This window comes from Conger conger, chromosome 4 (assembly GCF_963514075.1).
Source record: "Conger conger chromosome 4, fConCon1.1, whole genome shotgun sequence".
NCBI classification, from domain to species: Eukaryota; Metazoa; Chordata; class Actinopteri; order Anguilliformes; family Congridae; genus Conger; species Conger conger.
Genome location: NC_083763.1, coordinates 34006051 through 34022346, shown reverse-complemented (window position 1 = coordinate 34022346; position 16296 = coordinate 34006051). Strand labels below are relative to the sequence as shown.

The 16296-nt window shown below is 41.6% G+C and overlaps 1 protein-coding gene across 2 annotated transcripts in view; it reads left to right on the top strand.

Annotated features, from left to right (window-relative positions):
* The window catches only part of nup58 (nucleoporin 58), a 46700-nt gene that overhangs the window by 14315 nt on the left and 16089 nt on the right, over positions 1-16296 (top strand). For both annotated transcript variants that reach the window (XM_061238141.1, XM_061238142.1), the window contains exons 4-11: positions 834-1112; positions 1214-1367; positions 1598-1663; positions 1828-2002; positions 4745-4824; positions 6209-6327; positions 7850-7932; positions 11372-11573. In XM_061238141.1, the coding sequence (XP_061094125.1) occupies positions 834-1112; positions 1214-1367; positions 1598-1663; positions 1828-2002; positions 4745-4824; positions 6209-6327; positions 7850-7932; positions 11372-11573 (1158 nt within the window). The remainder of the gene's footprint in view (positions 1-833; positions 1113-1213; positions 1368-1597; positions 1664-1827; positions 2003-4744; positions 4825-6208; positions 6328-7849; positions 7933-11371; positions 11574-16296) is intronic.

Below are 16296 nucleotides of genomic sequence, written 5' to 3'. Positions count from 1 at the left end.
ATGTAGGCAAGATTAAAATAAAGAAAGGACTACACCAGCGTCACCTCAGATGGTGCAAACCACTTGTATGTCTAAAGCGCAGAACAGCCAGGTTAGTTTGCAAATTTAAAAAATATTTTTAAAAACTTCTGGAACAAACTCTTAGGGACTGATGTATTAACCTGGACCAAAGTCATGGAAAGGGAAAAGTTGACAAAGAAAGCAATTGCTTTTGATACAGAGTACCCTCATCTGTGAAGGACGTAGTGTTATGGCTTAGGCATACATGGCTGCCACTGGAACTTGTTTTTATTGATGATGTGACTGTTGATGGCAGCAGCGGGATGAATTCAGTATACAGAAACATCTTATCTGCTCAAATGACTCCAAATCCATTGGCCAATCTGAATCCAGATAAACATGCTTTTCACCTGCTGAAGACGAGGCTGAAACCAAGTATAGCCTAAAAGGAAATAAAAATGGCTGTAATACAAGCCTTGCAGAGCATCAACTGGGGAGATGCCCAGTGTCTGGTAATGTCTCTGGGTCACAGACCTTAGGCAGTCATCAAATGCTCACATACAATGGGAGGACTATGTATTTAAAGGGCTGTTGTTCCTACACGGATCACTGGACATGGCCATTTACATCCACATCTAGTAATGGGGCTCACAGACCCTAAAATAGCAGTGATTGCTCAGGAAGCTTCATTCAACTCCAAATGGTGGTCAATCAATCCGTTGTGCTTGGTGATTGGCAACTCATTGTAGCTGCACCTATTATATAAATAGTTATAAGCATTTAGCTAGTTAACTGTAAAGTAAATTTTGAGGTTTACGTGCTGTTTACCTCAGGGGCTCCAGCTGCAACCACCACCACCAACAACACCTTCCTGGGTTTTGGAAAACCGGCAGCATCAGCCGCACCCTTCTCCCTCACCGCGTCCGCTCCTCCCACGGGCCTGACCCTTGGCACCGCCCTCACCTCCACTGCCCCGGTCCCCCAGGCCAGCTCTACCGGCTTCGCTCTCACCCTGGGAGCAACACCCGCCACCTCTGGCACCATCCCCTCTGGGCTCACATTGGGCACTACCTCTGGACTGGGCTCCAACCTTTTTAACACAGCTAATGCCGGTAAAGATACTCATTACACATCTGTCTGTGTCTGTCTGTCTGTGTCTGTGCATGTGGGTTTATGTGCATGTTTCTGATCTCTCTCTTGCTCTCTGTTGCAGCTTTGGGACAGCCGGCTCTCGGGGGGCTGGGTTTGGGGGCTCTCATCTCCACTTCAACCTCTAGTGCCCCTCCAGCTTCCACCAGTGTAGGTCTTGGTGGTATTGATTTAAGCTCCTCCGAGAAGAATAATAAATCCTCTGGGGCCAGGCCAGAGTAAGTACTGCACATGCCCAATACTGTCCCGCACTTATCACACACTCACAAAGTGAATGAGTCATGTTACACTGCCAGGGCTGCACACACCCACAGAATTGGTACCCCACACACTCCCAACACCCAGAGAATAAGAACCCCACACACCAACAGAAATACATCCCCAGAGTGCCCTTTCTGACACACTATTTTTTCTTCTTTCTCTCTTTCCTTTCTGTTTCTTCCCTTAGGGATAGCAAGGCTCTGAAGGATGACAATCTCCCACCCCTCATCTGCCAAGATGTTGAAAATTTCCAGTAAGATTACTTATTCTTTTAATTTATTTCACAGGCAGTATGTGTCATTTTTAACATAATTTTCACTGTGATATATGTGACCAGAGCTCATTTCCATCTGCATTTCTTGGTGTCCAGTGAGAGACTCCAATAGAGGCCTGCTCTGACTCTTCTGTGCTTTACAGGAAGTTTGTGAAGGAGCAGAAACAGGTTGAAGAGGAGATCAGCAGGATGTCCTCCAAGGCCATGCTGAAGGTTGAGGATGATATTAAGAGTCTGAAGCAGCTTCTGTCTCTCAGTGCCAGCAGCCTGCAGAGGAACAGTCTTGCCATCAACAAACTGAAGATGGAGACTGCTCAGGTAGGTACTGAACACATCCTATCCCAAACAAACTGACTAGTGCCTTTAGAAATTCCCTTCCTGTTTATAACCAGAAACAGAAACTCATGGTGTTCTGTACCATATTCAACAGTGCATGGTGCTCCCTACACTTGAACTTTTCCCACAAAAAAAATAACCTCATTGTCTTTGGATATAATTAAAATCTCAATAAATCTCTCCCCCTTTCTTTCAATTGTTACGACCTGACATGACTTGCTTACTTTTGAGGCTCATACCAAACTTTAAACCAAACTTGACTTAAAAAGAAACATTTATTTTCTTACAAAAATACAAAAGAACATTGACATACAATAAATGAGTCCAGGGATCCAGCAGGTAAGCTCCTGGGCTAACCACATAATGGGCCATCGAACCCAGGGCTTGCCTTAAATCAACCATAAGCAAAATAACACTAAACAAAGACACAGATCCCCTTCCCCAGTAAGGAACCATAACCCTTGACAGAAACTACCAATAATTGCTACACAAGTGGGGTTGCCATCTTCTCCCAGGCACATGGAACCTTAAATCGGTAAACCAATCAGGGATAACCACCAGCATCTGTGAATGGGAGAGGGAAAGAGAACAAGCAAAGTAACATCAATATCATTGGCAAGAGAATCACACCACACACTTTTGCACACTAAGTAAATACCGTTGGACCCCCGCGGCCTGTCAGTGCAACTGCTCAGTGGTGGCGAGGGAATTCAATTCTACAGAATGCTAAGAATGCTAGTCTAATATACCACCATTTAATTGGTATTAAATTTAAACCTAATCGTTTAGGTACATGACTGGAACCCACAAGGTTGGCGGTTCAATCCCTGGTGTAGGTTTACATAAGGATATTGCCATTTTTCCCATCAATCTACACTAACAATAACCCATTATAACAAAGTGAAAACATTTTTATAATTTTTTATATAATTTATTTCAAATCAAATACAAATCATTCACATAAATATTCATTACATTATTGGCAACGTACAGCTGATTAGACTAAGCAGGAGAGAATCACCCCTGGAGCAATGCAGGGTTAAGGGCCTTGCTCAAGGGCCCAACGGCTGTGGCTACACCGGGGATCGAACCACCGACCTTGCGGGTCCCTGTCAAGTACCTTAACCACTACGCTACTGGCCACATTCAGGCCCTTTGCTGTGGCGCTCCAAATTGTGGTCAGATGCATCCTGTTCGCTTTAATCATTCTTGGTGTGTCTACTTCATTGGACTCCACCTGTGGCAAATTGAGTTGATTGCAGTTTGTAATGGCTGCCTTTGTACAATGTGTCTAGTGACATGCTAAATTATCAATCTAGCATTGTTCTCTCGTAGACGGATGTGGTACGGGTTATCACAAAATTGATTGATAATTCAGCGTCGTTTTGAAATTATGCTAGCTAGGCTAACGTTATTCCCAAGTGTTATCTTCGGTGAAATGCAGTATTTAATCCACATTTATGGCTAGCTCTAGTGATCCATTGAATATTGTTTGCTAGCCAAGGTAGACTTCATGGTTTTCCGATTGCTAAGTTTTTCTCCTGGAGATCTTTGATTTTTGTTCATGTGTGAAGTTGAATTGGCCTTACTCCCTTTCCATAAAAACTTGGTGTGAGACACCTATGAACCGTCTCCATAGTGAAGGAGACGGTGCTCCGCCTGTGACAGTCGCTTTTGCTTGAGAGACTGGTGGGAAAGCTTTTATTTATTTATTTTTATTTTTATTTTTTTCTCTTCCTTGTCTCCTGGTGCTTACACTAGCTACATTAGCGAGCTACCATTTTGCTTTCCGACATTTAACGTTTTTAGCCTAGTGAAATTGGTTAGCCATTCATTTTCTGTGGCTTTCTGCATCGCCCAAAGCATATCTTAATGCTTTGTGGTATAAACAGAATTAGATGCACTTTTGAATGCCAAGATTGTTTTGTCAGCTATCTAGCCTTGTGAGAACTGTAAGCACACAGTCCCTGGTTTTTCATGTTGAAATACTTGCATCTCCAGTTGCGGAAGAACGTCCTTCCACTCCTTCCGGTCTTGGTCGCCATCTTGTGAAATGGCCGTATTGAATGGGTTTGAATGGAACCACGTGACCACACTTCCTCTCCAGTTAAATTACAGTTCAATGTGAATTGCACCAGTTTTGCAATTGAAGTTCTGTAAAACTGGAAGAGACGATACATTGCATCTGTTTACTTCCGTGGAATAGGCCCATTATAGCATTTGATGTTGCTAAGGCAAACTTGCAATTACTAAGCCAGCTAGTTGTTCGATTTCATCTGTTGCCAACCTTTGCTATGAAACAAAGACTGCATGGTGGCTAGCTGACTAGCTACCCAGCAATACAAAGCAACCAATTCTTACTCGACTTACTAGCAAGTATTCCCATATTCACTTTTTGGTTTGTGATTGCAGCAATCCGCATCCAGTGTTGTAATTATCAGTTTTGACCACCTCAACAGAGACAAGGCCTTGTGATCTTTGGCACCCCCACTTGCACTGAAAGGGGTGGCTGAAAGTTCTGTACTGGAACCAACCGCAGTGGCGCCAGAGACTAAGACCAGAAACAAAGCTTGGTCTTGGTCGTATCAGAATTGTTGTACGACCATTTAGGACCATAACTGGGCCAACGTCTATGTTTAATCCTCTTTATTTTCTATGCAAAAACGGTTCAAGCTTGCATTGTGGAAATTGTGAAAGCCCATTTGTATTTTGCTCTCTACACAGGAACTGAAAAATGCAGATATTGCCATACGGACACAGAAAACCCCCCCAGGACTCCAGCATGAAAACACTGCACCCTCAGAGTGAGTGACAACTCTCTGGCCTTTGTTCACTTCCACTCTGTTCTCCCACCTGCCTGTGCTGTAGTTATTTCAGAGCCCTGTCTGTATCTGTACTGTCGTTATCTCAGACCCCTATCTGTGTCGGTGCTGTCGGTCTGCTCGATTATGGCAAAAATTTAGATCAATATTGAGATCCAGATGATTTTAGTGAACTTTTTAAACCGTGGATTGAAATATAATTAAACATACAAACAAATACATAAAAGTTCAAATAAAAAACATAAATATAAATAAATAAATGAGATGTATGAATAAAAAAGAATCATATTTAATAATAAATCCCTCAGGTCATTGGTGCTATTTTGCCGTGTGTGGTGCGGGAAACGGGCAGTTTGGAGACATTTTGTCTTCATTTTGAAACCTGCGTCGATGTAATAAACTGAGTGACGCTAATGTCAAACCTCAATTACACTAGATGTGGCAGAAATGAAACAACGAAAGTCGCAGGCATTCTGTCACCCCTGAACCGTTTTTCTACATACAGTGTTTTCTAGCTATTTTTTGTACTAAGTATTCATAAAACTTTAGTTAATATCACACTTACCTTTTTAAAGTTTGCTTGCAATTTCAAGTTTAAAAGTAGGCTACTTTACTCCCATTTGCTGTAGGTTCATTTTTTTTCCCCCAAGGTTGTGTTGCATTAAATTAGCCTTATTGACACATTTCACATTTCGCTCTAGGTTTCCAGGCCATCTGACAACCTCTATTCACTCCTGATAAAGGATAAAAATATAACATAGCTATATAAATGGCAATTTCTTTATTGGCTAATAGACTACATATTTTGTTAAAAACTTACTTTGTTTTAAAGTTTTCTTCAAAACAAAATATTTACTTAAATGGGCTGCATCATGCGATATCTGCTACAATAGGCAGCAACTTCATCCCAAGCTGTTTCTGTTTTAAGGTTTGTAACGCCCAGTGCTTTTCCAACTCAACACCACCTCAACAATTAACTTTATATGCATCATCTTTCTAAAAGGTGTTTACTTGTGGTTGCTTTGTGTTGTGACTGGTTTTCATGAAGCCACCTTCCCCTTATTTGGGCTATGCATTTAAATAGACACCAAAACATTTTCCTACTAAAAGGCCAGCTCTCTGGTATTCAGATAAACTACACATGCCGCGGTTTGTTTGGGCTTTGTGGGAGGAGCGAAGTGCAACACTACAAAGGAAAAGGGTGCACTGGATTTACAACACAAGACAAAACGAGAACATCACTAAACTAAATGTGGCACAAAAATAATCCATTTTTTTGTTTTCATAATTGTGGAAAGCCAAAATTAATTTCAAATTCTTTTTTTTAAATTAATTGCCCAGCCCTCTATCTATCTCTGTGCTGTAGTTATTTCAGAGCCCTGATTGGTCAGTTTGAGGTGCAGCTGCAACAGTATCGCCAGCAAATCGAGGAGCTGGAGAATCACCTGACAACTCAGGGCAGTGGCCACAACATCACACCCCAAGGTACAGTGCATGCGCACACACTCACCACACAAATGCGCAAGTGCCCACACACACACACACACACACACACACCTCATATTGTATATCTAAGTTGCGTTGTTGTATATGGGTTGTGAACAAATAATGGACATGCTGTCACTTTGGGTGTTGGGCAAACATGACTGACAATTACTGCCTATATATACTGCCGCTTCTACAAGTTAGTCTGTAAACTAAGGCTTAAATCAATTGACGTGTTTGAAGAGATTAATAGAAACAAAAGAAAATAAATATTCAAAATGAAGTCAGATTTGTGATTTGTTAATATGTCCTTAATTCATTCATTTATTTAAAATGGCTAAGTTCAGGCATTTAAAAGTGGTGGTTGGTTTGTTCGGCAAAATGTTATTCACAAGAAGTTTGTAGTTAATCAATCCATGATGACTGCTAGCTCCACCCCATAGTTCTTTGTACCTTGAAAAGTACTACCCCATGAGCATGGACTAAAATGGGGGGTGTGAGTCTTATTGTCCTTCACTGATATTTTTTGTGGGTGTACACACTTGCGCACGCGCACACGCACACGCCCACGCCCGCCTGCCCCAGTACCCACTGACCCGCATTCCCCAACACCCACCTGGTCTGCCATAACCCAGCCCCTCTGCCCCTCACAGGTCATGTGATAGAATACAAAGTAGGAGGGACTTCATCTGAGCTGGGAATTGTGGGAAGTAGAGTTGAAGAAGTTGAAAACATGGGGGTTATAGTTGATCAAATCTTTTCAAGTTCTAGTCAATGTGTGGTAGCAGTATAAAAAAAGAAAAGAAAGGCCATCAGGATACTAGGATACATAGCCAAGAGTATTGAGTATAAATCTAAGGAAGTTAGACTCCCCTTATACAATACTCTTGTTAGACCACACTTCGGGTACTGTGTGCAGTTCTGGGGACCACACTATAAGAAAGATATTGAGGTGCTGGAAAAGGTTCAGAGAAGGGCAACCAGATTGATTCCATGTATAAAAGATAAAAGTTATGAGTATAGGCTTAAGATGCTTAATCTCTTTAAGCTTAGTAAAAGGAGACTTGGGGGGATTTGATTGAGGCTTTTAAATTAATTCAAGGATTAACAAAGTGACAGTGAGTTTGGTTAGCAGAACGAGAGCATAAATATAAATTGGGAAATGATAGACATAAATGGAAATTGGCAAATGATGACTTCTGCACTGATATTAGGAAGTATTTTTTCCGTACAGAGTGGTCGCTGTAGAATAGCTTGCCAGGACATGTAGTGAAAGAAGAAACACTGGAGGTTTTCAAGACCAGGCTTGATACTCTGTTAGATACTATTTAGCTTTTAGGCAAGCTAAGCAGTAGGTGCACTTTATTGGTAGGAAAAGGCGAGCATTGCTGGGCTTTGTTCTCGCCATTGCTGGGTGTTGTTCTCGCCATTATGTTATGGAATGTACCCTAGTTCTATGCAATTAACCCTAACCCCAGTTTGGACCCCCCTCCCTCTCACTGACTGTTATGTGTTTGTACAGATTTGTCCCTGGCCATGCAAAAACTCTACCAGACATTTGTGGCTCTGGCTGCACAGCTCCAGTCGGTGCATGAAAATGTGAAGGTGAGTCCTACTAAAAAGTGGGCATAAGCAGGGATGAGACCACAGAGCAGTGATTTACACTTCGTAGAGGTTGAGATTGCTCTCTGGTTTAGACTGCCCTCAGTGGTAAGTTTAAATGGTGATTTTCTAGTTGTTTAGTCTTCCCTCAGAAACATTATTCAGAACGAATATATGTATGACTGTATTCAATCAGGCCTTAACTTTGACTGAAAGATAAATTCAAGTGTTACATTGTTTCTTCTGGAACACTCTACAATATGGTTTCATGAATTGGCATTAACTTATGTACAGTAGTTGTTAAAATAACTACTGAGGCGTCACTCTGTACAGCTTTGTGTATGTATTTGTACAGCATTAATTTATGTTAACAAGTATAGTTAATTCCAGTTCATATTGCAATGGAAAAAAGTCAATGTATTTGTAAATGGTTAACTAATTATAATCTATCCTATGTATAAATATTCAGATAACCAATACATTTGTTTTTACATTACGTTTTATTTAGCAGAAGCTACAATATACATGCATATCAAGGTTATTGGAACGTACATAGCAGCTTGGATAAGCTACAATTCACAAAAAGCCATTGTACAGCCATTAGCATCATTTCTAGTACACATGGCAAATAGTGTAAAAATAAAATTGGACTAACTGCTGTTCAAAAAATGCAAATATAATATGAATACAAATTGAACCGCAAGTAAATTAGACTACAAAGTACAACAAGGGGCTAAAAATTCACACAGGTGAACAAACAATGGCAGAGGAGTCAAGGTGCAGTGTAAAGAGATGAGTTTTCTGACTGGTGGAAAATGGGCAGTGACGGAGCAGTTCTTATTGAATGGAATGCGTGGGTCGTTCCACTGGGGTAGGGTTGAGAAGCTCCGCATTCGGGACAAGCGAGAGCCTTTCATGCAGCTGGCAGGATGTGCTAGTCACCCTGTGGAAGTAGAGCAAAATGATGTCCTCTAAACAGGCAGGGGCTGTCTTGTTGGCTGCTGCATAGCCAGTCAGGACCTAGAATCTGTTACTGGCTGCAACTAGCAGCCAGTGGAATTACTTCAGGAGGGGCATCACAGGCAAGAACTTAGGGAGATTGAAGACAAGTTGGGCTGCCACATTCTGGATGAGCTGTAGCGGCCAGATGGTGCAGTCTGGCAGACTTGCATGGAGGGAGTTGCAGTAGTCAAGTCAGGAGATTGCCATAGCCTGGACAAGGAGCTGCATGGAGTATATGGTCAGGTATGGTCGAATCCTCCTGATGTTGTACAGAAGGAATCTGCAAGACTGCGATGTTCTGCAAATTCTTTGAAGTCCCAACTGGTTGTCCAGGACCACCCCTAGGTTCTTAGCAGAGCAAGCAGCAGCCACTGTAGTACCATCAACTGTGACTGTGAGTTCTTGGAGTAGGGAGGTTATGTGTGGGATGAAGAGCAGTTCACACTTGTCGAGGTTCAGCTTTAGGTGATGCCTGGCTATCCACTAGGAAATGTCGTCCAGGCAGGCAAATATTCTCTCATTAACTTGTGTGGGGGGAGAGAAAGGCAGGTACAGTTGAGTGTCATCTGCATAACAGTCATATGAGAAGTCGTGAAGCAATTACTGAACCAAGAGATTTAGTGTTAAGGCCCTGGTACAGAGCCCTGTGGGACTCCTGTGTGAAGGGGATGAGGTGCGGAGACAGACCTCCTCCAAACCACAAGAAGGAAGTCCCAGAAATGTCCATCTCAGCCAGGGTGGAAATGAGGAGTTGGTGATTGACTGTATCAAATGCTGCAGATAGGTTGAGGAGGATTAGGACAGGGACAAGTGTGTCTGTCACAAGCAGAAGACCTGTCTCTGCGAGTGCCCAGATTGGAAGCCACTGGTGAGAGTACTTTGTAGTTAAGTACATTAACTAATGAAAAGTAATTAATGCATTTGTCAGTCAGTCCACATTGGCAGCTACATTAGTTAATGGCAATTAATGTACCTAATTCTAAATTGTGACCATTTAACCATTTGTGCAAGCCCCCTAGTAGTCATGGTGCCAGTGTCCTGAGACTTTTCAAATTGGATTCAGTGCTCCTGCCACCACACAGAATGGAAGCAACAGACTCTGAGTTTTAGCTTTATTAGTAAGTTATACGCAACAACTAAATAAAATACAGAGTTCGGCCAGTTAACAAGCCAGGTAACAAGCCCAGTCTTATCTGCAACTAATGTGACACATTAGACAATAGTGTTAATTAGGGAGTATGAACTCTAGGATAAGTAGGAACATTTCACCACCAAAAATGTGTTTTCCGTCATAGCAACAAGATAAAGGCAAAAATAACCCAAAGGTATTCCAATGCAGTGGTGAAAAGCTAAAAAAAATGATTGTGCAATTATACCACGTAATTCAACTATCAATATCTTTGACTAAATATGTAATAAATACACATTCCTTCCGACACAGAAATGTCCCTTTCAATGGTCATTTATTGTCTTGAACAATCAGTTTTAGAAGCACATGCAAATGGAAAGCTGGCATTAGTATTTACCTCGCCCACCCATAGCCAAGGTTTCCGTTAGCCGGTATTTACGAGGCCATTGGCCAACTAGAATTTCAATTGGCCGGTAAATACAAATGTTGACGGCCACCTTGGCTAGTAAAACTGAATAGAATAAGAACAGCAATGAGAAGTCAAGCCAAGAGGAAAAGGTGACCCCTGCATGTCCCCTGCAAATCCATGCCCACTTTGGGTTAAAATCACACCCACACTGTGTTATCGTAATACAAATAATTTTGCTGTCTCAGCAAATGGGTTCAAATGAAAATAGCCGCCTCTTTGAGCACACCTAACATTTAGGTATGTGTACCACAGTTGTGTACTTTTACATTATTTTTCAATGTGATATCAAAAGTTTCATCTTAAAGTAAAATATATGCAAAAAATGGGTAGTAAAATATGATTATTTTATGATTTACAGTTATGCACAATATACTGTAACCATTTTTGATAAATTTGGATACATTAAGGGACACCAGGTTGCTTCACAGATCTTTAATAGTTCTGTATATTACAGATTTTCCACACTTGTGGTCAAGGAGTTTATGATCCAGGAAACTGGTTTTATATTTGTGAATCGGTATTTCATTCCATTGTATTTCCTGCTCACTCCCCGAGTTATAAAGCCTTAAATATAACTCTAGATGAGGATTGGCCAGATATGCCATCTGTACAATGGGGTTAATAATAATAATAATCATAATAATAATCATAATAATAATAATTGAACAGTTTTAAACTGTCCACTGAGTAAATTTAGACGTATTGTGTCTGATGAGAGGAATGTGTGTTGGGAATTGTGGCCTTTAATAAGTGGATTGCCACCCTGTGTTTGTGAATGGTTGTCTTTGGTGGTAATTTGACAGTTTGTATTTAATGTTCCATTCTCTCGACACACCCCACAGATCCTTAAACACCAGTACTTGGGCTACAGGAAGGCTTTCCTGGAGGACTCCACGGATGTTTTCCAGTCCAAAAGAGCCGCCAGTCAGAAGTGGCAGAGCGCCCCGCGCGTCACCACTGGCCCCACCCCCTTCAGCAGTGTTCCGAACGCAGCGGCTGTTGCCATGGCTGCCACGCTAACACAGCAGCAACAGCCCGCTCCAGGTCTGACTTCATTCAAGTTATAGAATGCCCGTAGTGTGTGGTGGGGAGAGGGGGAGGTGGAAATAAAAGGACAGTTCAGTCTGTGCCAACCTCACCTGACACTATGCCCCTTCCTTTCTGCTCCTCTGTCTGTGTGTGCTGGAGGGGTTTCTGCCCCTCCAGGGGTTCAGGACCCCCCCTCGCTCACCTGTTGCGGTCTGTCCGTGGAATCTCCTGCTCTAAAATGTCCTGCCGGAATGTGGCGGCACGGACTCCTGGCCCCTATCCTTGTACCTCTCCCTATCCCTCCTTCCCTACCTTGGTCCCACCCTTTTTGTGTCTTCTCTCACTGTGAGAAAAACACCTACACGCATCTCATTCCCTGTCTTATGTGGAAGAGAGAAGATTGCATCTGGGGGATTCTATTTGAGAACCTAGTTGCATATGAAGTGAAGGAACATCTGTCAGATTACATTTCTAGACTTTTAGACATTTATTTTGGTTTTTTGTGTCTCTAATGCTGACACCACCCATTTCTCACTCGATCTCGCAAGGTTTCCACTCGGAACCAGACTCCCCTGACCTCCGACCTCTTGCTGCTCCAGTATTTTTCCTTTAGATTGTATTAGAAATTTGCTTCTCCTGCCTCATTTCCAAGATCTTTGGGTCTGACTTTGATGCAAACTGTGAAAGGAGAATGATGTTTCAGGAAAATTTGAATGTTTTTAAGAAAGAATTTGCTGCACTTAGTTCGGTCCACATGGTATTCAAGTTATTGTGGTCTCACCTAATGGAGCTTGTTGTTTTTTCTTTGTTGCAACTTAAAAAAATTCTCTGGTGCTTAGAAACTGGACTGGTCTTCCAATTTGGTATCGTAAGGTCATTACCAACAAGTATTTACCAGTATTTAGAAAATGGCAGTCGCTGCTTATACACTCTAGACAAAGTTAAAAAAATGTCTTAATGTGGTTGACTTGCCAAACAGATGGGTTGGCAGTGCACATGAACTTGCATTTTTATAGACTGACTTCATGGAGATGGCAAGTATTCACATTGTACTTGTACATGTACTTCTCTTATTAAACAGGAGATGACTGCTTGTGACTGATTACTTTGAAGTAATTTGTCTAAATATTAGGAGCACTACAGGCAGGGTGTTACCCATATCACGTGTGGTTGTATAACGGTCTGCAATGTTGATGGTAAAAATACACTCGTATTTGTTTGTTTGATTCATATTTTACCACACGTTAACTGCTGCCAGAGTAGCCTTGCCCCTCCACCACTAAGGCTGTGGGGTTATGCACAGCTGTTGAGGGACTATATTGATTGAAACTGCGACAGCAGCAGTTCCAGTGGGAGAGGTGTGCTGACTAAATGCATACACACGCAATGCTCACACAACATTTTGTTCATTCAGCAGTCATGCAACTTAGAATGAAAGAGGTCATAATTGCTTACCCCCTCAGTAATCGAAGCAAGAGTGCCAGATATGGCTCAACACTCCCAGACTATTGGGGATATATGCAACATCACTAAAATATACAAGTTATCAATTCTAGCCAAGAACCCTAACGCAAGCCACAAATGCATACAGTTAAACCCATTGACTATTACACCATAAAATGTACTGTAATTGCTTAATTGCATATGAGTGCTTGGACGTGGTGATGACGACAGGGGAGTCGAACAATTGCAGCCATCAGGGTTGTCGGGACACACAGGCATGGGATCTCTTTACCTTTAAATCTCTAGATGTTTTAGCTGGTGTTTGTGAAGATGCAGGTGTGTGAGAGAGTGAATTGTAGAAAGTTATAATCTCTCTGTTCCTAAGCAGTTTGGCGGTCAAACCTTGATTGGTTTGAAGGGTCATTTTTAGATAGGAGGGGAGTGAGGGGGAAAAAATTCAGTCCCTTCCCTTTGTGCAATGTCTATAAGCTATGTTGGCTTGTTTCCAACTAGGGTAGATGTACAATGATCTGGGTTTGATAGAACTGTTGTAGGTTCTGTTTGACTATATAAACTGTATGCACATTTACAATGTTACTACAATATCCGAAGAATAAGCGCACTCCCTTCAAAGGACAAAAATGTGCTTTATTGCCACTTTATGCTGTAGGTTACACAACTAGTTTACACTATGCAAAATGGCGCCGCCCTGGGGTCTGAGTGTAGCTTTACATCATTTACATAAACACACCAGTAGGCGCGGATGAGAATGCTAAATGACGAGGGGTAAAATAAAACATACCTCCTAATTATTCCTCCATGAAATGTGCTTTTTAACCAGAGGTGCAATGGCAGGTTGAATTAGGTACTGCATTATGAGCCGATGGTGCTGTAAATTTGGCAACGCCCTATTTCTGATTCCAGTGTCATTGTGATGCATCTACGATTGCATCTACGCTTATTAGATTCAAAGTGATTGTGTACTCAATTCTGCACCTGCATTCATATAGTTTCAGTTACCTTCATTAAATTAATAGCTAATTCCAAGCAAGATAGCTATATAGAAGGCTAATTTCAGTCGGCAGCCAAGGTTAGCTAGCACAGTGGATCCACTATACAAACCTATTTAAGTGGGTAAAGGTGAATGAAACGCCAGCTTTTGGCAATTCTCCGCCCACTGCACAATTGAACAATATGCGATTTGGAACAAGGCGGGGGGTTGGCAAATGGAAAAATAAGATTCATTCATCTTATTAGTACAACTACATTACGATCCGTACCCGTGAAAAGTACTGACTAGTGAGACTAAGTAGACTGCCTACTTGATCGTAATAGTTTGGTTTTTCTTTTAACATCACGTTGCAGAAACAGTGTTAGCTAGCGACTTCATGCATAGCTGTTGTTAGCCATGGGCTTCTTGGCAATGAAATAAAAGTGCAAATCTGGGTTTTAAACCCATTTTCTGTTCAGTAAGCCACATGGCGGATTTCTGGTGTTTTGAAAATCGCTATGATTTTAATATACGTATGACTGCATTTAGTGCTCATTTAAAGACTTGTAACTGACCGCTTTATTTCCTATGGAAAATTGGAAACACTGCCAGAGCATGGGGAGATTGACGTTTTTGGGGGCGTCTCCACTCTTGCCGACTGGATCTATAGTCCTACCCATCTATTAACAAGAGAGGCGGAGTTGGGGAGTTAATTTGCAGGCCACGTCACGGATTGGGGCGTGGCTCAAACAAAACTTTTCAGTCAGGGATGCTCTTTTTCTGCACAGAATGGACTGGCATGGCTTGATTAGATCAACAAATAATAATAATCATTAATGTTATCTATAAAATGGAGGCAAGATGCTCAGCTTTACAACTCAACGTGATTTAGGGTTTATTACCCTAAATCGATCAATTGATCAAATTCATATCGGAACCTGAAATGTCAGGTTTATCCCATTTTGACTCTTACAGATTGTGGGGTATGCACTGTGAAGATTCGGTTGTATGTACAAGTACTGTGTATGTCATACGTCAGTTAAAATATTTGCCTGCTAAATCTAGCAGTGTTTAGCAGTAGATATCTACAGTCCCCTCAAAAAGTATTGGAACAGCTCGGCCAATTCCTTGGTTTTTGCTATACAATGAATATATTTGGGGTTGTGATAAGAAAAAAATGAACACGAGACGAGAGTTTCAGAATTTCAGGTTTTATTTCCTGGTATTTACACCTAGATGTGTTAAACTATTTGGAACATAGCACCTTTGATATCAGACCACCCAAGCAAAAGTATTGGAACAGAGAGTATTTAAGTAAATGAAAGTAAATAAATCTTAATGTTTGGTAGCATATCCCTTGCTTGCAATAACTGCATCAAGCCTTGACCTCATCAAACTGTTGCGGTCTTCTTTTGTGATGCCTTTCCAGGCTCTTACTGCTGCGTCTTCCAGTTGTTATTTGTTTCGGGTGGTTTTTTTTTCGGGTGAAATGCATGCTGAATTGGGTTAAGGTCTGGTGATTGACTTGACCAGTCTAAAACCTTCAACTTTTTCTCCCTAAATCCTTTGTTGTGTTTTGCGTCATTATCTTTCTGCATGATGAAGTTCCTCCCAATTAGTTTGGAGGCATTTGGCAGACAGAATGTTTTTGTAGACTTCTGAATTCATCCTGCTTCTACCATCATTATCAATTAAAATTAGTGAGCCCACTCCAGAAGCAGCCATGCAAGCCCAAGCCATGACACTTCCTCCACCACTCTGATCATTTCTAAACTTCAAAATGGCCCCTAAAATGTCCCCTAAGAATTGGGTGGTCTGCTACAAAAGATAGCATAGTGATATGTTCTAAGTTATTTAACAAATCTAGATAATATACCAGGAAATAAAAGCTGAAATTCGGATCGGTCATCTCATCTACATCTTTTGACTTCAAACTCAAAGGAATTGGCCTTGCTGTTTCAGTACTTTTGGAGGGAACTGTAGTTCAACCCACTTGCATGGCAAGGTAGCAAGATGGTCGAGACACGTTTGTAAGTATATCAATCTAGCTAGCGCACGTTGGCTGCCTACTGGAATTCACAACCACGAGCTCACCAGTTCGGTAGCCATCTTATAGTGCCAAAGGCTAACGCAGTAATAACTTCCTTAGCCACCAGATCTTGAATGCCCATAGTCTCGCAAATGTCGCAGTGTAATTTATCCAATAAGTGATAGAGACACCAGAAATGGGGTGTTACCAGATTTGCAGGCATCGCCAGATTTGGAGCTACGCCCACCCCAAACACGACATAATGTGCCTGTTGA